The 25,060-nt window shown below is 39.7% G+C and overlaps 1 protein-coding gene across 4 annotated transcripts in view; it reads right to left on the bottom strand.

Moving 5' to 3' along the window:
• Nucleotides 1-16,012: 16,012 nt before the first annotated feature.
• EMB2410 (embryo defective 2410) overlaps nt 16,013-25,060 on the bottom strand; it is a 68,559-nt gene continuing 59,511 nt past the window's right edge. For all 4 annotated transcript variants that reach the window (XM_039117186.3, XM_088719756.2, XM_088719755.2 and 1 more), the window contains 2 exons: nt 16,686-16,958; nt 16,013-16,422 (listed from right to left, as the gene is read on the bottom strand). In XM_039117186.3, coding sequence (XP_038973114.3) covers nt 16,276-16,422; nt 16,686-16,958 — 420 coding nt within the window. In that variant the 3' untranslated portion in view covers nt 16,013-16,275. The remainder of the gene's footprint in view (nt 16,423-16,685; nt 16,959-25,060) is intronic.

Here is a 25,060-nt window from a genome sequence, read left to right as displayed (position 1 = left end):
TGCTTGGGAGGAGGAAGAAGAAGGATGAAGAGAAGAAGAGGAACGAAGCCCTGCAGCCTTCTTTTTCTTCCTTGCGTTGGAACCAAACGGTGGAGGAAGAAGGAGGCCACCAAGATCCTTTTCTTCCCTTTGTTGTTGGTGGCTGAAAAGAGAGGAGAGGAGGGTGGCCACTTATCATTAGGGCACCTCCTTTCAAAGCCTTATAAAGGCATCTAGGGCTCCTATTTGGTTTAGTCCAAATCATGAATCAATTGGGTTCAATCTATGCTAGTCCTAATCCTATTAGAACTTGAATGAACCATGACTCAATTGAACTCTTCAATCCTAATCCAATTAGGAGTCATGTTGATTCATTAGATTAATAATTAATTAGGACTTAAAAAATCCTAATCCAATTAGGACTTGTTTAATTCTAGTCCTAATCCAATTAGGACTCTAATTTGAATTCGAAGTCCTAATCCGATTAGGACTCTAGGAATCCTACTCCAAGTAGGAATCCAAATTTAATTCAAAACTCCTAATCTAATTAGGATTGTAGGAATCCTACTCCAAGTAGGAATCCCAGTCCTACTCCAAATAGGATTCCCAGTCCAAGTAGGAATCCCAGTCCAAGTAGGAATCTCAGTCCAAGTAGGATTCCTAGTCCTAATCCAATTAGGACTCTAGGAATCCTACTCCAAGTAGGACTCTTGTTTTAAGTCCAATTAATTAATTCTCTTTGTTCCTTCTTCAGCTTATTATCAATCGAATTGATTACTTGTGATTCCTAATCACGATTCAACCATCGGATCGGTCAATGCCTCTAGTGTGTGTGACCCCATAGGTTCTACTCTGACTGGTAGTGAGATATATTGTGATCTCTATCACAATATCATTGAAAACTCCTTTCAATGGGTCGGAACGATTCCAACTCTACTCATTAGGGCTTATCGATCATCGAGATAATCTCTATGAGTCCCACCATCCACCAGTGACACCTAGCAGCATATAGTGGCTACCCAGCAGAATAGAATGATGAACCTCTAGGTGCAGTTATCATGTGATACAGTCTTTCTATCGTGGATCCCTACAGGACGGAGGTCATGGATAACTCGTCAAACCCCTTCGTCTGTCATATGTCAAGATTTATTTGACTCGAGTTCGATAGTGGAAAACTCTTTCTCCACTTTATATTACTGCCCTGGCCAAGGTCTTAGAACTCAGTCTAACAAATCACATAGGATCACTCCTCTTCTATCAAGGTCGATAGATTCCATGTAAGTGCATACCCTACTCCTACAGTGAACTTACTGCAGCCAATCTACACTACAAGGACCCATATGACTAGAGACCATGTATACGTGTAGTCAAACTACAATAACCTCACTGTGAGTAGCCGAAGCACCGCAGGTCAAAGAACCAGTCATACTACTGCAACATCAAGCAAGTCACTGACGAGTGGATAGACGTCCAAGTAACTTCTTATCTTGGTCACGCTCAGTACCCTTGTTCTCTAACAAGCACCTGCACTATCACTTCAGTGTCCCTGCACTGTGGACTCAAGTCTCGTCCATCCAGAAGAAAAGTGATCTGTGCACTGATCGGATCGATCACCGTCCTCGTGATGATCCATTGATCAGGAGCATTTAGAAATTAATCACCAATGATACATGGCTCAAATTTTCAACTCTTGAGAATATGCATCATCATCTTATTAATTTCTTAGATGATTCATAGACACATAATTAATATGAATGAAAAGATGCCTTTTATTTATTCAATAATAAATAGTCAAGTACAAAATTATGTCCCTAGAATTAACAATGTGTCAGCCAGATTGGCTTCTAGGGCATACATCTAACAATATTCAAGAACAAATCGTCAGATTTTCTCTTCTATAATTAAGAATTTCAAGTTTAAAACATTAATTAAAAATTCAAAAAACTCGAGCAAAATTCAAACAAAATTGAATGCACATACTGAGGGGGAGAATCTGAAATTCTAAAAAAGCAAATTCATTAAAAACATATAAGCCAAACAATTGATTGCATAATTTGAAGGCTTATATAATTCCAAATAAAAGGGGGAGCGTTAATTTCAAAGTATACTGACTCATACCTTTCAATTTTGGATACACTAAATGACTAGACATTTGAATTCATTTTGAAACTTTACTACAATTCACTTCTTGATTGAGCAATTCACTTTACAAATACTCAATATTTTGTCATCATCAAAAAGGGAAAGGTTGTGGAGTGATTGAGTAAACCCCTATTTGATTTTGATGAGCTCAAAGCATTTGAGTATATTTTATATTGTACTAATGAATTCAATCTAGTGTTTCAGGCAAATATGTGTGAATTTCTAGTAAACTGCCTTAAGCTTTGGTTCAAAGTAATTTGGATAAGTATAGGACTCGATTTCGACCAAAGTCTGCATCCCGAGTCGACTCCGGAGGATTTCGAGTCGACTCCGAATGGTATAAAGGTTCTGGCACAAGGTCGAGTCGACTTCGATACTCTACGAGTCGACTTCGACTGAGAACAGACAGAAAGACAAAAAGAAGAGTTTCATACACTGTCAGCGAGTCGACTCCAAAAGGTTTCGAGTCGACTCCGATGCTTGTCGAGTCGACTTCCGACGGTTCCGAGTCGACTCCAAAGGGTAACAGACAAAAAGACAGAATGATGGATTTTAGACCCTGTTACCGAGTCGACTCCAAAAGGTTACGAGTCGACTCCGACGTTTAGGCGAGTCGACTCCTAGATATGTCCGAGTCGACTCCCAGAAGAAAGCAGTCTGAAAGACAGAGAACCAATCTTAGAAACCTCGTGAGCGAGTCGACTCTAAGAGTTCCAGAGTCGACCCCCAAATCAGCCGAGTTGACTCCAACAAAGCGCGAGTCGACTCCGAGGCAGATTAGTTCAATAGACAGAGAATCAATTTTTCGGACTCTGAGAGCGAGTCGTCTTCCGAAGATCTCGAGTCGCCTCTCAAGAGAGCCGAGTCGACTCCAAGAATACCCAAGTCGACTCGAGGAAGAAAAACAGAAAGATGGATTTCTGGAACCCTGCGAACGAGCCATCTCCCGAGTGGCGAGTCATCTCCAGATGTTGGCGAGTCGACTTCAGGTTTGGTCCGAGTCGACTCCAGGACGGGACAAGCACTTTAATTCAAATTCTGAACAGTGAACGAGTCGTCTCCAGGAAAGCATGAGTCGACTCCAGCAACAGCCGAGTCGACTCCAGATCGCACGAGTCGACTCCGATCCCAACGGATACATTGTCAGGATGTGCAGACGGGACAGAACGGTTATGAATTAGTCTCTAACGGCTATTTTTCAAAGAAAACTACTTAAATAGCCAGAATGAATAGTAGTAGACAACAAGAGAGCTATTCCATCTAAACATTAAAGCATTTCAACTACCAAGAACAACAAGGGAGTCAATACAAGAAAAAGAAGGAAGAGGTGCATTCAACACAAATCTGAAAGTGCTTCCTTCGCATTCAAGGCTCTACTATTGTCCTCCATCATTCGGCACATTCAAGAGGAGACTCAGAAATTGAGAAGCCCCCACTTTCTCATCGGAAATCTGTTTGAGGACTTCTAACTCCTCTTTGCTTATATTGTTCTCACACTTGCTTTTTTAGAAGCTTTCTTTGTGCACTTCCAACCTCTGTTTTTCTTACTTGATTCAATCAGGGCCTGATTGAATCAAGAATTGTAAAGTTTGTTGGTGAGCCAAAGGGAAAACCAACAGTGTAAGGTTGTGGTTGGTGAACCGGAAAAAACCAACTGGCTTTGATTGTGAACCCGGAAAAATAATCGGGTGGTTCTAGTCGGTGAGCCTATAAAAACTGACCGAGTTCGTTGTAAACTTGTGAAAACAACAAGTTGGGTTATGAGCTTGTAAAACAACCGGCTGTAATCCTAGGGATTATAGTGAACTCCCAAGTGCGGCTTGGGGAGTGGACGTAGGAGCAAGAGTTGGCTCCAAACCACTATAAACTTTACTGTGTTTGCATTGGCTAATTGTCTCTTTCTCTCACTTCACTCACTGCATCTGGCAATCTAACTATTCTGCTTGCATTAGATTTAGTTAATTACTCATTATACTTTTAATTGGTCAAGATTTAATTAAAACCCAATTCATCCCTCCCCCTCTTGGGTTGTCTCCTTGGGCAACAAATGTCATTTCTATAGGCATTTTGGCCAAAAATGGTTATGAAATATCAATAAAAAAGGATTATTGAATATCATTGGGAATGGTGCTGCTGTAATGAATGGAATTATGAGTAATGGTATTTACATTTTGTCACAGCCTGTTCATGTAATGTACAAGTCCAATAAGCGCCCTAGAATAGATAATATCACGGATGTCTACCTTTGGCATCATAGGCTAGGTCATATTAATAAGAACAAGATGAACAGGTTAAGTAAAGAGGGAATCCTCGATGTTAATGATTGTGAATCATTGACAACCTATGAATCATGCCTTCTTGGTAAAATAACCAAATCACCTTTTACCAGAAAAGGTGAACGAGCTAGTGATTTATTGACCCTTGTACATTCTGATGTATGTGGGCCAATGAGTACAAATGCTAGAGGTGGGTATTCATATTTCATTACGTTTACAGACGACTTTTCTAGGTATGGTTATGTCTATTTAATGAGACATAAATATGAATCATTTGAAATATTCAAATTATATCGTAATGAAATAGAAAAACAAACTGGAAAGAGTATTAAAATTCTTGATCAGATCGAGGAGGTGAATATCTCATCAGTGAGTTTTTGACATATCTAGGAGAAAATGGGATTCTCTCCCAATGGACTCCTCCTGGTACACCGCAATATAATGGTGTGTCAGAAAGGAGAAATCGAACTCTATTAGATATGGTTCGATCCATGATGGGATTTGCTGATCTGCCCATATCCTTTTGGAGATATGCACTTGAGTCAGCATGTTATATACTTAATAAGGTTCCAAGTAAATCTGTGAATAAAACACCACATGAGATGTGGACGGGACGGAAACTGGTGCTCTTTCACCTTAGGGTTTGGGGGTGTCCGGCATACGTCAAACATTTGAAGACAGACAAACTTGAATCTAAGTCTGACAATTGTTTCTTTGTTGGTTACCCTAAAGAAACTAAAGGATATTACTTCTACTTTGCTGAAGAACAAAAGATGTTTGTAAGCAATAGAGCAATTTTCTTAGAGAAGGAATTCCTTGGTGAAGGAACAAATAGCTCTAATGTTGAGCTTAGAGAAGTTCAACATGTGGAAGACCCGACACCATCTACTGAACCAGTTGAGTCGGATTTGATTAGATCAGATCCAGAGCCCATATTATATGCACCATTAAGGCGATCGGGTAGAGTACCACGTTAGCCGGACAGATATAACGGTTTCTTGATCCGGGATGGGGATCCTATCGAACTTGATGAAAATGATGAGGATCCGATCACATATATGGATGCAATGCAGAGGTATGACTCTGATAAATGGCTAGGAGCCATACAATCCAAAATGAAATTCATGAAATTCAATGATGTATGGACATTAGTTGACCCACTCGAAGGGATTAAACCCATAGGGTGTAAGTGGATATTCAAAAGGAAAAGGGGCGCAGACGGAAAGATAGAGACTTATAAAGTTCGTCTGGTTGCCAAAGGATATCGTCAATGTTATGGTATTGACTATGACGAGATGTTTTCTCCCGTGGCAATGCTCAAGTCCATTCAGATTGTGCTTGCGATAGCAACACATTTAGATTATGAAATCTGGCAAATGGATGTAAAGACCGTATTTCTAAATGGAGATTTAGAAGAGGAGATGTATATGATACAACCTGAAGGTTTTACATCTATAGATGAGTCTAAGGTGTGCAAGCTTCAAAGGTCCATTCAATACTGGGGCCATAGCTCAAGCAAGAGAACCCAAAGCACATCAGCGGACCAAGCATATTCTACGTCGCTACCACCTAGTTCGAGAGATCGTCGATCGAGGTGATATTGATCTTTAGAAGATCGATACAAAAGAAAATCTGGCTGACCCATTTACCAAAGTCCTTGGCATCAAACAGTTCAACGAACACAAATCGAAGATGGGTATTAGATATTGTGCCAATTGGCTTAGGCTAAGTGGGAGTTATTGGAAATTGTATCCTAAATGTCAATCGTCGGCATGTTGATGATTGAATTTTGTAAATAAATTGACAAATCAATAAAGTATTTATTGGCATTATTCATCATTTTACATCTTCAAATGAACTCTTATATGATGAAGTCCTTAGAATTTATTAATGATAAAGAAGGATTTATCTTTGAGTCCTTAAACTAGTTCGCGACCAAATGATATGTTGTTACAAGAACGACAACATTATCGAGATTAGGTCGTTGTGTGACATATACGTTGGTTGTCCTCTTAACCAAGGAGTGTGGAGACACTGGTATGCCACACAGGTGAAGTGTAGGAGTACATTTCACTGAACGTGACCAATTTTGGAACGCTCTACTGTCAAGAGATGTTCCGAGTGGATATGGGTATAAGTTTGGCCCTCTGACCTGAGACCGCAACCTGTGACTAGCAAGCAACTCACTGTACTTTGGTACCGGACTACCTGAATTTCTAATTCAGTGACGGAAGGTCAGTGGGTGCAGTCAAGTACTTGCGTAGTCAGTTATGAGTCAAGATAGAATTGACCCCTTCTGAAAGCAGGAGATAATGTCTTGTGATTAATTTAGCAAAACCTTGGCCAGGATAATCCTAGTGAGGAGTCACAGGATATCTAAAGTAAATCACATAATGGATGTACTAATTATATGGTTGACAGTGAGCTCTAAGTCATCCTGGCATTAGGAGTCAAAGGGATTGAATTATACAGTAACCATAGTCCAGGATTTCAGAATATTTGCTTCACATATATTCGGCCTATCCGAACGTCGGGTACCATTGCTAGATGGTCACATCGATTAGGATAGGAAGTTGTTCCTATACTACCGGTTTAGGTTCGAACCTATGAGGTCACACGCCTAGAAGTTTCCTGATTGATCAAGAAGGCTGATGAAGGATTAAGAATCATTCAGGGGTAATTTGGTCAATTTGATTGGTAAATTATCTTATAAAATAATTAAAGTAATTATTGGAGTATTAATTAGTAATTAAATTACCAATAAACTCAATTTTATTGAGTAATTGAGCCAAATTGAATTGGATTCAACTTTGGGCTCAATCAGGGTTTTGACCTGATTGGATTAGGTCAGAACCAAAAGGACTTAAGCTGATCAAATTAATTTTAAATTAATTTGTGCTTAATTGGGGATTGACCTAATTGGATTAGGTCCAACACAAAGTAATTAATTCAATTTGATTGAGTTTGGATGAGCCAAAATTGAATTGGATTAATTTTGAGCTCAATCAGTGTCTGACCTAATTAGATTAGGTTCAACCAAAATGCTTTGTTTTAATCCGGATTTGACCAAATTTGATTAGGTGCAACCCAAAGGGATTAGGCTCAGATGATGTGGCAATTAGTGGTGACATGGAATTGGATTTCATGAATTTTAAATAAACCAAAATTATTGCATGGCGCATGGACCCATTGCTTGACACATGGCAACATTGTTTGTTGTTTGAATTTGAATTCAAACATTAAGCAATATATTAAATAATTTCATGCATCAAATAACTTTCCAAGCTGACGTGTGAAACTTTGAATCATTTAAATTCAAATTTCAAATGAAATATATGCTACAAGAGGAAGGAAAATTCTGCCGCATGGATTTCAAATTTCTTCCCTCTTGCGCATGTGTTTAAAATTTGAATTTAAATCAGATTTGGTTGAGATCTGATTTGGGTTGTTCCTATTCCACTGCATGCGCCAACTAAAGGAGATTTTCTGAAGATAATTTTTTGAATTTTGAATTAAATTTGGAGGCCATTAAAAGGGGTCAAATATGGGCGCCGACAAGAAATCCATTGCAGCCTTCTTCCTCACATGCCTCCTCCTCTTCTTCTCCATTTTAGATAGAGTTTTTAGGGTGAATATCTAGAAGATTCAAGATCAGATATGAGTTCTCTACTTTTCTTACAAACCTCATCTCCATCTGCTTCAAGATGATTGATCAAGAGTTGATTAAATCCCGGAGAGCAGATTTCAGCTTTCAAGTGTTCTGCAGCTGCTAGCACTGTTGCGGAAAAAGATTCTTCAGGGCTTCACGTGTACTTCTCATAGAGGTCATTCGTGTGCGTGGCTGTGAAGTCAAGGATCTGATCCACAACTTTCATCCATCATAAAAGGTATTAATCTAGCATTAATCATTTATTATGGTGTCAAGGTTTAGGTCCGATTCTCCGAGGTTTTACCCTCTTTTGGGGCTCCTCACGGAGATATCTCCAGAATCCATTCGATGGATATTCGGAGATTAATTGGAATAGAGTTCTTAAGTTTCAGATCTGATAATTAATCATTCATAAAAATTTTAGCATAATTGCTTAAACGATTCCGGCATAATTCTATGTATTCTTAAGGTGCAGATTTCTAGATTTGATCTTGTAAGCATGCATGAATTAAATTATTTGATTCATTTTTTTGCTGTATTTTTAAAACTTAAAAAGAACTACGTGTAAATTGATCCCCCTTGTGAAGGGGTACGTAGGCAATCCGATCAGGTTCAGCCATGGTTTTCAAAAAAAAAAAAAAATTCAGCATGCTAAACACCGAAGCACCTAGGATGCACTTTCACCTTCCTCCCCTCCCTCGGAAATGGTGAGCTCGGCCGCAGCCCTCCTTTGGTCGCAGCGAGTCCGGCCATAGCCATGGCTGTAGGTGGTGGGTTCCTCCCCCACCGCAGTGGGAACAAAGAAGCCATCGGCTCCGACTGCGGTTTCGGCCGGGGACGCCATGGGCTCAGCTGCGGGCGTCGACCGTAGGTGCCGCAGGCCATGGCTCGGCGCCTCCTGAGTTTGCCTTTCTCCCTTTGCGGGAGAAGAAAGGGGGAAGGAAAAGAGAGGAGAAGGAAGAAGAAAGAAAGAGAGGAGGAGAAAGAAAGAGAGGCAAGGAACAGTGAAGAAAAGAAAAGGAAAGAAAAAAAAAAGAAAATGGATTGGGTTAATGGGTTGGGTTCGGGTTAATAGGTTGAGTCCGAATCCGATCCAATCCAATCCGATTTAAAAAAATTAAATGGATTTGGGTTAGTTCGGGTTGGGTCTAATCCAAATCCAACTGGGTTCAATCAGATTGGAATTTAAATTGATTAAGCTAAATAAAGTTTAATTGGGTTGAGTCCAAGTTTAATTGGGCTTGAACCCAATTAAATTGGATTATGCAATGATTGGACTCGAGCTAGCCTTGGGCCGAGCCCAAAGTATTTTAAAATGGCAGATCAAATTGGATTCAATAGGCTCGAGCCAACCCTAATCCAAGCCTAAATCAACTGTTAGAGACCAAATTAGCTGTGGGCCGACCTTGATCCAGGCCCAAATAATTAAATTGACCCTGGACCAAAGTTAGACTCAATTAGACCTTGGGCTGAGCCCAATAACCCAATCAGAAAACCGAATTAGTCTATGTGGGCTCGATTTGATTTTAAACCAAGCTCAAGCATTCTTATAGTGGGTTAAATTAAGCTGGATCTGGCCTAAAATTGAGTTCAGAAGCCTTGTAATTCAAATTACATGAAATTAGGCTAAGGGCCTGCAAAAATAAATAAATAAGTATACTTACTAAATAAATGTCCCCTTTAACATGATAGGTGATCAAAGAGGCATTTAGCAAGTTTAAAGGAATTTTTGAACAAATTGAAAAGATAAGTAGCATGCCTTAATCTTATTATTTTATGGATCATGTATACGCTTGCTTACATAATTTATAAAGTGTTATTTATGCATTTTAAATTATGTACTACATGAATTATGATGTTATAATTACATTTAAAATAGTACTTGTGGCATAAGCATAAGATTAGTTGTTTAAGATACTATTAATGAGTTTTCACTCTACCTATGAGTATGATTTGTGAAAAGTACTACTTATGGGCTCTCAGATGCTATGGATAGCCCCCACCAGTGGGTAAGAATAACTGAGCATATGGGCCTCTGCCAGTGGGTAAGAATAACTGACCATATGGGCCCCCGCTAGTGGGTAGGAATAATTAGGTATAACGATCCCTACCATGGGAATTAAGTACGGCCCTAGCTTTAAATGTGAGAGTATAGATTTTAAACCTGAATTACCGGCATAAAGTTTCACGATGCATTTTGCACATTTACCAATTTGTGAAAAGTAAGTAAACTTGCACTAATCTTATTGTTTTATAAATCATGAAAATACTTTGTTTATAGAAATTATAAAGTGTTATTTATACTTTCAATTATAGGATCAAGCATATGCTAGTAAGTGTGCATGATTTACCAAAGATAGCATGGTTCAGTTATATTATGTATTCCATGAAATATGGTGTTATAAATGTATTAAAATGATATTTGTAACATGATCATGAAATTAATGGTTTGAGGTACCATTAATCAGTTTTCAAATTACTTATAAAGTACGATTTATAAAAGTTATGATTTATGAACTCTCAGATGCTATGCATAGGCCCCCGCTAGTGAGTATAATAAATTGGCATGTACATATGGCCCCCGCCAGTGGGTAACAATAACTAGGCATACTGATCCTTGCCATAGGAGTTAAGAGCGGCAATAGCTACACTACTATCTGAGAGCATGGATTTCAAATCATAGAATAATGGCACAGTTTTATGATGCATAAGCATATTTATGAAATTGCATGATTGTACATGCATTGATTTACAGCTCGATTTGAGTATATTATATATATGAAAAATTGTATTTGATGTACATCTTAGCTTCTCAAACCCTACATAAACATGTTTAGCATTATGTTTGATCTGGTAAGATCATGCACGATTACTTACTGAGCCGTGTAGCTCATACCAGTTTATTTATATTTTTTTTTCAGATCACCGTCGGGGTTAGCAGCAAGAGACATCTTGCATCAGGTTCTTTCTGGGCTAAAACAAACATTTTGTGTACATAAACTATTTTGGTAGCTCTGTACTTTGGGTTATCCAGAAAGTTGTACTGAGACTGTTATAAATGAAGGTTGACTATTTTAACTACCTTATTATCCTGATATGTGGCTTCATCCTATTATGAGCGATAGTCTGCAAAAGCACGGCCGTTATGGATTCGGGTATGGGTCGTGACATTAGTAATTATAAGGCAGGTATTGTTCCTCTCTTTCTTTCTCTCACAAAAACTTCGTAAACAAAAATAAATGATTCTTTTAGTTCTTTTTTATGTCCTTAGAATTAATTATTGACTTGGTTGAATTTGTTTACACCCCATCTCACCAATTTAGATGTCTTCCTCAATGGCTAGGCGTCTCTTCTTAGCAACCAAACGTTCAATTCTCAAGTAGTTAATGCCCTTATGGTCGGGTCCTTAGTAATTATAGTGCAAGTACTCTTTCTCTCTCTCTCAAAAACTCTGCAAACAAAAATAAATTATTCTTTTAGTTCTTTTGTTATGTCCTTAGAACTAATTGTGGATTTGATCGAATTTGTTTACACTCCATCTCAACAACTTGGATGGAGTAAGTGTCATATATGAAATTTGCCTTGCACAGACCGAGGTATGTTAGTTTTATGTTGGATGGGATTTGGCTTGCAGTTATGCCATAAATAAGGTACGTGGAATCATGAAGGAGAACTTCTAGAATCACTAAAGACGATCCAACAAGGACTGTTACAAAAGTTCAACAGTTATTCTACAAGTTTTGTTATGTATAGAAATAATAGTATGGTATAAAGAAAAGACCATCAACCCATCAATGAAATCAGTCTTACCTTACCTTTTATCTTTACTTTTCAATTCCTTCCACTTACTTACCATTAAGACTCTAATTTTCTTGCAGAATTAGCAATAGATTACTTTGGTCATAGCCCTTAGCTACACCCTATCCTACTCCATCCTTTTTTCAAACGAGCGGTGTGATGGTAGTAAAAAATCCATAAAAGTCAAGATACCTAGACCCACATTACAATCATCATCATCCTCCGATCATTCTATTTTTGGCTAATCCAATGGCAGTGACACGCCCGTGCAACCTAGCCATCTAGCTTGTTACCACTCTCTACCAGTGAACAAGTTTTCTTGATACATTTGCCTCTCTCCACATCGAAAACAGAGAGATGGAAATAAGTTTTTGGTATGTTTGGTGGGATGCTATTGCATAGTTACCGTCATGCTGCTATGCACGAAGATTGATGAAGTAGTTGCAAGTAAAGTAGCCACCATGCTAAAGCCATTTATTGAGAGATTCATGGCCAGTTCAGTTTTAGTGGTGGAATAGGTTGAGTGATTTATTTCTGTTATTGAGAGCTAGTATTATATGCCACAACATTTTCCCATCCATACTGTAGTGAAAGCATTCGATCTTACCATTTGTTAGATGAATCAGCTATCCTCAAGAAACCTAACGTTTATTTTTTGACCCACCTGAAGGACAAAGTTGAAGATCGCTCTGTGGAGTCCTCGACATCTATAGACTGAGGTAATGAGAAAGGAATCCTACAGTTGAATGTAGCATCAGGGCAAACTGAACATGTATCGATCGATGGTTTGGTTAGCGTCAAGCCAGCAATTGAACCTAAGAGAAGAAAGGTCATTGGAGTTATGCCACCACAAATCTCCACTACTCATCCTTTAGTGGTAATAGATAATGGGCAACCACCTCAGCGCATACCACGACATCCTCTTCATCAACAACCATGCAATCCTAATTTATATACCAGGGAGCAACCTGTTAAACAGCCAATGGCCTATGCCTCTCTAAGAGCTAGAGGGCACTAGTCATATTATTGGGCAGATTCTCCTCCAAATCAGCCGCATCCGCAATACGAATAATGTGGACGGTAAACATAGCGATGGGCCGATCATATTCTTCATGACTTCTATATGCTACTCAAGTTTCTCACCTCTACTAGATCGCCAAGGTCTGCGCATATTATTTAAGTTCATCTATCCTAAAAGCCGACGGATGTGGTGTTAGATACATACCATCATCCAACTGACTATTAACTTATGGGATGTGGATCAGGGTATCGTTTATACCCCGTCCCAATATAGATGGCAGCCATGAGTAAGCACCTTGTAAACCATTAAGAGTTTAGAATTAGATGGAAATCACATGATTACTACTAGACATGACAGGATTCGGCCATAACAGTCTAGCCAAAACAAGTGTAGGAATATAGGCTGACTATGCAAAATGTAAATGAGGGAGAAACTAGTATGCCTTTCTAAATTCCCACGGTATAAAATGTTCATTAAGGCAGCTACTTATTTAGCATCTTAAACAACTACAAATAATCATTGAACGTATGAGGGGATTATACTCACTCTGTAGTTATTTCCTTTCTTTTTACCAGCTACTTTTCTTTCTGTATGGTTTTTATACGATAAAACATTCCACAATTTTGACGTATATATGCTACGGCCGAAGACTCTGCAATCTGGATAACATAGGGAAGCCCAGTTGGTCTCATTTCACCCACAGAAAAGTGGCCTCATTTCTGCACCAATGCGTTCTTTCTTGTTGGATCATGGCAGGATATTGGCCAACATCTGTCTTCATAAGACTACATAAAAGTGTTACAGAAATTCTTAGCTAAAAATAATGAAAACTTAACTTATACAAATATTAACCAGCGCTAAGATATTTAGAACCAACAGCTATTTAGAGTGTGCAAAGATCACAAGATTCCAACAATTGGATAAGTACTTGGATTAGAACGAGTTTTAAAGGCTAAGAAAAGCCTACAATGATCACGCAAATCATCCTCCTTCCCCCTCCCGGCCTCCAACCACAAGATCAATGGAAAGCTAGTATTCAGATTGCTGAATTATGAAAAATGCTTCTACAAGTAGCAGTTTTTGACTATAACCATCAAGCTTATCATTCTGCGCTATAACAAAATATACCTTTCTGTCCTTATTTCTTGATAGAAGTTTTTCGCTACAGATTCCTAACAAAAAAATGAAAGGCATATGGATTTCCCTTATAGGATATACCACTGAGTCAACAGTGTGGAAATCTGAAATGGAGCAAGCTTTGCAGAGATCCGAGCAGCAGCTGAAACTAATCTACTTAATTGTAACAGGTGAAAACTGGGAAAAATAAAATTGATCCTGGGTTGGGACCTAATCATTGCTCCCCATGTTTCAGTCATAGTTTCTTGGCGCTTATTTATAGCATATGGGTAATATCATCCTCCAATTCAACTTTTATGTAAATGCTTCTTGCTCATGATGTAATGTTCTCTTTTGTCATTTTAGCACCAGATCCCTGCTTTGTTCAACATGCACAAATCAACAAACACAACAATGTATTATCTGCAAGGTACACTATATTAATTTATGCCAAAATATGTGCAAAGCAATATATATTCCAAATTCAAGTAATTGTGGGGCAGAAAGATGCATAGATATGGAGGATATGAAATCTGCAATCGACCATGGTACTCAATAATACTAAACAAATCCCAGAAGTCGCACTAGGATGCTAATGGTGAAGGTTCGCAGATTTAGGCATATAGCATGCTTCCTGAGCAACTCCTACAGTCAAGCACCAAAGGTCGTAAGAGTCTTTGACAATATTTTTGTATGACTAAAGCATGAAGCAGTGAGGGTTTTTACCATTATGCAATGAAATTAAAGTCATAGAGAGCTAATGTAGTCTTTTTAACGGTGTACATATACCTGACCATCCAATGCATGTTCTTGAAATTTGGAAGTTATAATGTCATACAGTTTTGCTTTGAGGTACATATATTTGGAATAACGGGGACTTATAACTACTTCGTTGCTTCTTTCTCTTCTTTTTCCTGTTTTCCCTAGTTAATTGCTCTTTTCAGGCTGATTACAATAATTAAACTGGATACAGTACTCTTGATGCAGACATGGTTCACATCCTGGTCGGTTTATGATAAGGTAAGAAAGCAGTAACGCAGCTATCATATTGGCCTTATACTAGGGCTTCAAAACATTGTGTCATCAACCTTTCCCCTATATTACAATTGATGCCTGTTTCAGAGATTTACTCCTCATAATGATCCATAATTTTCAAAAAAAATTAACACTTATAACGATCATTTTTCTCTGCAGATTGTAGCACAGTGACAAGTGTGTCCAGGTAATGCAGGTAAATGGCGGACAATATGACTGAATAAAATTTTGAAAGTCATGAAATCAGAAGCCATAGGTCCTGCAGAAATGCACATGCAAGAATTTAGCCTTAAAGTTAATTTCAGAAACACCAGAAAATGAAGCAGATTGGAATCGAAAGTAATGTTCAAAATTGTCTCAAACCTATTTGACTTTCAGAGGAGCTTCCAACCTGCTCCACATTATATTTTTTTATTTTTTTAAGAAAAAACTATGTTTATAGGCAAACCTGTCTGCGATTGCTGCAACATGCCTATCTGCATGCGTTATATCCATTATTCACGGTTAACATAACTCCATTTGGAGATGGTGCGGGTGGGAAGGCCCCAATCTACAATTTTCTCTCTGCTTCCATGCACAATTTAGTTTCAAAGAAATAGAAAACATGATGGTCAAAGGGGAAACTCTTTCTCAGTCTGTCGGGGAATTGCAGCTTTATTGCTTTCAGCTTGACATGTAATAACAATGGTAAGCCCATGAAGAATGTATGAAATTTGATTTATCACCAATTCAAAAGATAATCCAAAACTACTTGCCTCGTACACCATAAACTATACAAAAAGTTTAACATTAATGCAATCCTTGAATGCAAGAGTGAAGCAAACAATGAAGAAAATAGGAGAAGAATGAAGCAAATAGGAAGTAAATAGGAGAAGCTGAATATAGCGCAATTATAGATTACAGACTTGTAGTTATCTTAGGTCAAAAAATGTTTTGCAATACTTAAATCTAAAAAAATATTGTCTTCTTTCCTTTGATTCCATTAACAAACAGAACTTGACCCATGAATATAGGGTGTATAGGACCTTTTAAAATAGGCATTTAAAAGAATGAAAATTAATGTACAACTTATAAACAAGCTGACTTCATCTCTTAGCAAAAGAATATTGATAGTGTAACATATATACAAATAAAAATAAATTTACGATTGCAGAAAAACCTGAACATGGGTTCAACTGCAGATGACTTATCTAAAATACATCCTGACGCATCACAAAACTGGATGACCTTGCATTGCAGGGTTGATGAAGGTAAGTGTATCAATCCTGAGATGTTGCAGAGTATTCAAAAAGCAGCCGATTAGATGGGTAAGATTGGAAAAGAACTCGGAGGCGGCTTGTAAGCTGGTAGATTAAAGTCCACTGCATAGCCAATTCTGAGTCCTTCATCTGTCTAACAACTGAAGCCTGCAAAAACAGATCAAAATGTACAATATATAGATTTACTCTGGGATGACTGCTCTATTGGGATAAATCTACTTAAACAATCGTTCAAATTATCTGGTAAAAAAAAATTTATCTAAGTTATATACATTTTAAAACATCTTTATCCTAGCATCATGCATATGCATCCTACTATTACCTATTAATATAACATTACATGCAAACTTAAGATAGCAACTAAAAATAGTTAATGGCACTAGTAGTCAAGGGTCATTTGATGAAACTACCTGAAGGCGTTTTCCAAGCTGAACTTCAACTTCTGTGCCAAAAGATATATTGTTGGCCAGAGATTTAAGTGGGTCAACTGCAGGATCAAAAGAGAGCAGACTTGGGATCTGAGGAGCATACACTAGCCTCCACCTTGCCTGTCCAAACTCTCCCTTTCCCTCTATTCGTGGCATCAAAGCTTCAAGTGTTGCAGTTGCAAGTTTCTTGAATGCCAGCTGACCATCCCCTTCCAACAAAGATTCTGCTAATTGACTCTCAAATACCTTGGCAGCCTGCAGCAATTAGAAATTCCCTTAAAGTTGATTCTACTAATAAAGGAACAACAAGAAATATAATAAACATAGCAACAAAATGTGGAAACCAGAGGACATGACAGTGACACCTACAAATATTTAAAAAAAAGTAAGTTAGGGACTTTTCCTTAGCAGACTTGCATACTTAACACATTGGACAATTACCCAAATAAGAGTTAATGTATCAAATTAAGCCATGCCATGTTGACTTGAAGTTGTTGAAATCAAGAAGGCGATCTAGGTCGTAGCCCCTTTAGTTTATTTCATATATCAATACATTGTGTACATATTACTCCAAATAAAACTCTCTAAAAGGTTCACTTTTCACACAAATTACTGCCTAGAGGTCAACATATACAAAAGGAGACTCAAGCTTTATTCAGAAGTTAGACGGGTTCCCCTCTTATTCCTGGTTAATACTTGCCACATTTGTTGCAGTGGAAGAATGCCAAATGCGCCATCTTGAATAGGGACAGTTTAACTTATAAATAATAACATCTGCTAAAAGTAAAAATGTTGGATGGAGTTCTACTATTTAATTTAGACCCATAAGATCTGAATTTCCTGTCCAAGCATCCTTGCAACTGTTTTTTCATATATTTGTAAACCAAATTTTCTGTTAAACACTTCTCACTAGGCTCTTTCCAAATAGCTAAATTTTATATTTTTTATGCCGACATTTTTCGTGGCGCTCTAGATTATCAGAAAGTTCAGAGTTATGAAGACTCCATGAGTTCTGGGAGATGGAGGAGGTTGCACAGACCCAGTGGACTCCAGCGATAGAGGTTGTGACTCCTGTTGGCTTCAGCAAGTCAGGGTTGCATGCCCAACTCCGTGATGACTCGTGTTAGGGTTCCTGCAAGATGGTGGCTGGCCATAGTAATGCCTCAGGGCAGGGCAGGGATTGGTTGTTGGTTCAAGGTTGTTTCGAGGGCAGAGGATGGTCAGTCCTAGGCGGCTATGGCTGGAGGTCCTCTCCAATGGTCATCAAAGAGTAAAGTCTCCAATAAGGAAGTTGAGAAACTCAGGCAACACTTCATGAAGGTCATCATATTTCCTAAACAGGTGTTGGAATCAATGTGTTCTGAATGGAGATCAGCATTAATTGGGAAGACTTCAGGGAGGAGATTGGGAGAGGAATTCCTAACTAGAGACTCATGGAACAATGGATGCTGGAAACTAAATTGGAGATCATCCCTATTGCAGAAGATTATTTCATTTTCAGGCTAAAGTCTGATGAGGAATAGCTAATGATGATGACAAAAGGGCTATGGATAGTCATCAATCTGCCGCTTGCCCTTGAACCTTGGCAACCTAACTTCAAGGCATCCAAAACTCCCATTCGCCAATCAGCCATATAGATGCATATGGATAAGCTTCCGTCGAAATTTTGGGGCGAGGAGATATTTTATGACTGGGAAGTCACTATGGTGTTATAACTAGGCTAAGATGTTGAAGAAAGGGGCCTACACGAGCGTTTGTGTTGTTGAACACCTCTTTGAACCTCTATTCCGTAGGATTTCTCATATTCAGCCATTCCCATATTCTGTTAGACTTGCAATCATATTGATCATGTCGCCATTGAGTGTTCATTCCTTGAGGCTTGTGAGGCGTTAGCCAAAGTCGGTCACAAGCACAAGACACAGGGCCCCCCTGGGAGACACCATGGAGATGGTGGGTAGGCATATCGTTAAAGTGGGAGAGGTTGATCCTAGCAACTAGGGCAAGCAGGTGGAACCAAATTGGCTTTTTGGCCTGTGGTTAGCTGCTTCTTGCTAGCATTTGTGACGAAGAACATAAAGAAGGAATGATGCTATAAAACAGCCCCAAAACTTAGAACTCTAACCAAGTCTAGTCCAGGTGAGTCAAGTGGGTCGATTTTGGACTTGATTGCCTTGGAGGGATTGAGGGGAGACTAGGAGGCATCTCTAGTCTACATTAGCGACAGGGAGGTGGAAGTTAAGTGGCGAATAGAGTCATACGAGCAGAGGACAAAAAGATCCTAAGGGTCATGCGGCAAATGGCAAGCCGTATGAGGGAACTGGAGGATCTTCCTTTCATATTATGTCGACTTGCAAAGACAACGTCAGCAATACATTGACGAACAAAGCTTCCCCGATTATTGTTGGGTCTCCAGAGGAATCTTGTCCTTTAAATGATGTGGCAAGGGACCAACCCCCATTAATAGAGGAGATTTTGGAACGTGACACATGGTCATTAATAAAGGGACCTTGAGCCAATGCAAGTCTACCCTTGTATTAATGACAATGGAGAGATGCACTGGCCCATAGACCAAACTCCAAATTTTAACAGCCACTCCATAATGCATCTGACTTCGAAGATTTATGCCCAAAGACAGAATCCACCTTGGCCACACCAAATGTGGAAAGGAAAAGACAAGTGCTAGGCCCAGAAATTGGCTATAACTTGCCACGTGGCATGCAACTCGCCTACCACCTCCCTTTCCCAATCTCCCCACCTTGATTCTAGGGTAACTGTAAATTAGGGAAGGAGTGCTCTGCCTACTCCCCAACCCATTGGTACTGAAATGAGGGTAAGCACGTGATGCTACTGGTCGAGGTGAGAGGGCCATAGCACATGACATGGAAGCTAAGGTGAAGGTGAGTCAAATACCCTCTAGTCCTAAAGAAGTCTTAATCGGGGGGTAGAGGAGTGGGACTGCCCCATGCTGTGCCAGTTCTTGCAATGGAGAATGTGGCTCCAAGGCAAGGGGATACTCCCTAGGATTTGGCCATGCAATGCTCCAATACCCGCCTGAGCATGAACAAGAGTGTCCCTAGCTCAGGCCTTCTACTAACTTGGCTAAAGATCCAAGGAATGATGCTAATTGCTTCTCCAATGTTCTTCGTAGTAAGGAATCGTTGAGTGCTTCGATGAACGCTACAAGAGCCTCAGTGGAGGTAATCCCTCCCAACCCCCTCATCTATAATGAATATCTTAGTTAGGAATTGTATGGGGGTGGATAAGCGTGCCTTCTTGATAATGCATCATAGGTTGTCTACATAGATTGGATGTTTGTGGTTTTGGAGACCTGACTATCCAAGATTTCAATTGCTCGTCTTCATAGATGCTTAGGACTTTAGTGGAGGCTAAAGGCAATCCCATCTCAAGGGTAGGCGGATCTATAGCAATTTGAAATCTTGATTTAGGGGATACTGACATAATCTTAGTGCCTAACCAAATTCTCTATGTTATCATCTCTCCTCCTAACATTGAGCTAGCCTGGCTCTTGGGGACCACTTATGCTAGCATATCTAAAGTGGTTCACCATCAATTATGGTCCACATTCACCAAGGTTTTGCAAATGAATCTACTGACGGCAATTATGGCAGATTTTAACTGCATTTTAAGTGAGGATGATAGAGGAGGACAGTAGCTTCATTACCCTCAGAAGAGCATTGAATTAAGGGATTTTTCATAGAGGAACGGACTGTTCAACCCGAGCTTCTTTGGGCCCCAATTTATATGGTGTAATAATCGATATACATTAGGTAGCATATGGAAAAGGTTGGATAGAGCCCTTTCTGATAAAGCTTAGATGAATTACCTTCCTAAAGCAAACATGTTTCAACTGTGCGCTCGGATCACTACCCATTGCTCCTTATTAGTATAGATGCAACATCTCAAGGTTTGACTCTATTCAAAGTTTAGAACATTTGGTTTTCTTATGTTCGACCATGGGAAAATAACAACTAGTCTTGGCAGCACCAAGGGAGAGGCTCATTGTACTGAGATTTTCAGAAGCTTCCAGCAAGAGGGTGCTAAAATAATGGAAGCAGGGGGCATCTTCTGAAAAACTGCAAGTCTTGAATAGAATATTTCATCCTTACAACATGAAGAAGATGAGGGTGATGGTTTGTCCAATGATTATTGCAAGGGCACATTACAGATACCATTATCTGTTACGGTAGTAAAAGCAGTTCTGGAAGTAGAAATCTGCCTACAGTGGCTGCCAAAAAGTGATCAGAAACACCAACTTCTTCCACCGATCCATGATCTGAGATGAAATAGGATCACCTACAATGGAAATGGGGCTCGTGAAAGGATTGAAAAGGAGGACAACATCAGACCAAAGATTTTCAATTTCTTTCGTGATAGATGGAATCAAAACACTATTTGTACCTCAATGGCTCTTCCTTCTATTCGAAGTACTCTGGATTGTTTTGCTCAGGGAGAGCTTTGTAAAGAAGTGACCAATGAGGAAATTGAAGCCAATTTAAAAGCTATGGCCGCAGATAAAGCTCCAAGGCCCGACAGATTTCCACTAGGCTTTTTCATATTCTACTGGCCTACTACACACCATGATCTGTGTTCCGCAATCAAATACTTTTTCTCCTCTTCCTCAACATCTAGCCCATGGAAGCTACTTTAACAGTGCTAGTACACAAGACTGATAACCCTTTAAGAGCCTCTAATTACCAACCCATTAGCCTATGCACTACCTTGGATAAGTTGGTTGTGAAGATCTTGGCAACTAAATTAGGATGGTACTGGATGGCTTAATGTTTGAGGAGCAAGCCTCTTGCTGGGAGTAACATTATGTACAATAACCTTATAGTGTAGGAAGCAGTGTGCTCCCTCACCATGCCAGTTCCACCTCTTCTTTGATGGAAATTAAAGTAGACATGGAAACGGTATGATAGAGTTTTCTTGAAGTTGTTATGCATCAAATTTCAGTTTCCTACTCATTGGTTTGGATGGGTAATTGGTTGTATAAAAGATTCTTGATCTGTAATCATAGTTAATAGTGCCCTTCGACATTCTTCACCTCCACTGTTCGGCAGAAACATGGGTTCCTATTATCCCCATAATTGTCGTATAATGTGCAGAAATACTATCTTCTGGACTTTGTTAAGCACTGCAGAATGGGCAACTCAATAGATATAGGCCAAATCATAGTAGCCTAACTATTATGCACTTGCCATTTGCAGATGATTGTCTACTATTATCCAAGGCACGGCAAGTGATATAGAGAAGTCTATTGTTATTTTTAGCCTAAAGACCCTGTCGAGCCGAATCCCTAAAATCTCTTCAATCCTAGGGGGATCTCCAATAGAGAGCCTTGGACGCTATCAGCGAATATGATTAAAAACAGACATGCCCCAAGATGGCTGACTTGTAGTTCATCATGGATAATATCCACCCTTAATTGCACTCATGCAAATGCAGGGGTGAAAGTGGATCGGATGATATCCATCTGGATCCGTTTTCATATCCAAATCTATCCGGATATGGATATAAATTTGAACATCCAACTAAAATCCTGATTCGTGTCCATATCCGTCAAAAAAAAAATAGATATGGATATGGATGGATAATTATCCAATATGTATCCGAATATCCGATTCCATTTGTACCTCTATTTAATTTTATATGGCACTCATGAACTTTTAAGAAAAATAAATAACCACATTAACATGCTATTAACTTGATTTATCATCCACTTAGTAATATTTTTGATTCTGTGGTCATAAAGTTAAATTATCCGATTTATATTCGTATTTATATCCAATACTTCTGCTTCTAATTTGTATCCGTATCCATTTAAAACAAATATGGATATACATTGTTGCATTTGACTAACATCTGTATCCATATCTGTATTCGTCAAACAAAACAAATATGGATATGGATATGCTAATATGTGATCCGATTTCAGCCCAATGGAAATGGCAAAGTTTGTCCGTTGCTGGCTCTCCTACCAATACAATTGTGGTTGGCTCCTGTATCCAGCTCCTTTCATTCATAACTATGTCATTTTCCTTTTCAAACTAGCTAGATAAAATTATTTGGAGCTTTCTTTGGGGCCATCAAGCTAATAAGAGAGCTACATATTGTTGCATGGGAAGTTATTTTCCAACTTAAGCAGAATAGAAGGCTTGGTCTTCCTCACCTCCGAAAATGATGGGATGCTCTGCTCTCTAAGAATATCAATCAAGTTATACTCATCCCGGAAAACTTATGGGTTTGATTGGTATTGACCATGTGTCGGACTGCCTAGTTCACATTCGAACCTACCTCGACTAGCTCTACCATATAGAAACCCATTACGAGAGCTAAGAAGATCCCTAGCCAACTTATTTGGTTGATTGGGAAGAGACAATGAGCACTCTCAATGATCTTAGATTCCTCGCCACCAATGTTTGCCAAACTAACCTAAACCAGTCAGTTCGGCTTGTACTAAACCGAACCAACACAAAATTAGGATAGTTTCAACATTCGTGTTGACTTAGCTTCTAAAATCTCCACAACCCTTTGGTCAAAGGCTTCAACTACTTTCACTCTCCTCTCTTCGACATCAACCAACGCCGAGGACGATGCCATCGCCCTCAATAGACGCCGAGGACGATGCGATCGCCTTAGATTAATGCCATGGAGGCCTTTGTCGACATCTTTAGCTCTGATCTATGGTTAGGGTTAGGGTTTGGGGCATCTTGCTGCCACCACCGACGAGGTAAGCCCCTCCCTCTCTCTTCCTCCCTCCCTCCCCCACCTTTTCCTCTCCCTCCCCCTAGTTCGGTATGCCTTGTATCAATATGGTACATATATGTACTGTATCAAACCAATCATTGGTACGACCCCTGATACTAATCTAGCGAACCTTGCAACCACCTTATCCAGGCAAGTAATGCTGGTACACATGGATTTGCTCCAACAGTCCCCTACAATGTTGTCTCTCATGAATGGTGAGGGGGTTGGAACTTAAGTCTTCTACAACAGTGCTTCCCACCATAAATTATCTAAGCAATCCTGACACCTTGGTTATCTTGAAGGGAGGGAGCGATCTACTTTGTTGGAGTAAGGGTTATAAATCATCAGTTAGAGTCTCTGATCTCCATCGATAACAAATTCAGCAGCAAGCTCCTCAGTGGCTCTACTTCAATGGGTTCGGAATATATAGTGTCACCAATGTTTGCTTTATTTCCCATGAAAGTTAGCTTGGTAGAAATCATGGTTGGTGGAACCATCCTGAACCGTCCGGTTCGGAGCATATCGAGCTCTACCGGCAGTGGATCGGGATGGTTTCGGCAACCAAAATAAGAAATTGGAAAAAGAGGGGGAGAAGGAAAGAGAGAAAAAGAGAGCACGGGAGGGAGAGGGAGAGGGAGAGGGAGAGGAAGAGGAAGGAAGAGAGAGGGAGGTGGAGGGCCACAGAGCCGTGCAGAGGAGAGGCTCCGCCGCTGGTTCTTCTATTTCGTTCAAACAGGGGTCCCGGAGGGGGGGCCCTTTGTATTTTCAATATTTTTAAGTGAAGTCGGCAAAGGACCCCGGAGGGGGGGCCCTTTGTATTTTCAATATTTTTAAGCGAAGTCGGCAAACCCTTTGTTGACCTCGACTTCAACTTCGACTTCACTTAAAAATTATGAAAATAAAAATAGGCCCCCTCTAGAACCCCTATTTCAAACAACATAGCAAAAATCGAAGACAGAGCCCCTCCTCCGTGCGGCTCGCCAGCTTCCATCGTCCTCCGCCACCCTCCTCTCTCCCTCCCTCTCCTCCCCTTCTCTTTTCCTCTCTCCCACCCCCCTCTACTGTGTCGGTACGAGCCCGGCACGGGGGCGTACCAACCCGTGCCACCGGACAACCAATCCAAACCTCAATTCTGGCACAGCAGTCCTTGGTAGAAATTATGCACAATGAAGTTCTTACAGCCTGGGGGCTAGCATCTCTCATCCGTATATAGTGAAGCGATGGTGTTGAATACATAGACTATCAAATATTTTATTCTACAACAATTGCCCAGGTTTGGCACCTTTATAAGGTACAAAGCCCTTCAGCATATATCTTTCTAGGTACAAGCGTATGAGTTCCTTATGCTCCTAGCAAAACAGCTGTGATTGCCAAAGTCTATTTTGATGTGTCTATTTTGGCAATTATGGAAAACTATGCAGTTGTGCTCTTCTAAGATACTGCCACCCACCCGCACAAGATTGTTCCCACAATGAAGCCTTTGGCTCCAAAATTTTGGGAACCATCAATGTGAACATTATGAATTGTCCCAGGATCTAGAACTCTCGCTTAAGACCTTTCTTGAGCCCTTCACCCCATCTCCTTGTTCA

This window comes from Phoenix dactylifera, chromosome 4, assembly GCF_051530095.1.
Source record: "Phoenix dactylifera cultivar Ajwa chromosome 4, Ajwa_hap1_PhDact_Kaust_v1.1, whole genome shotgun sequence".
Taxonomy (NCBI): Eukaryota; Viridiplantae; Streptophyta; class Magnoliopsida; order Arecales; family Arecaceae; genus Phoenix; species Phoenix dactylifera.
Note: the sequence above shows the minus strand (reverse complement) of the source record. Positions and strands in the feature narration are given on the sequence as shown.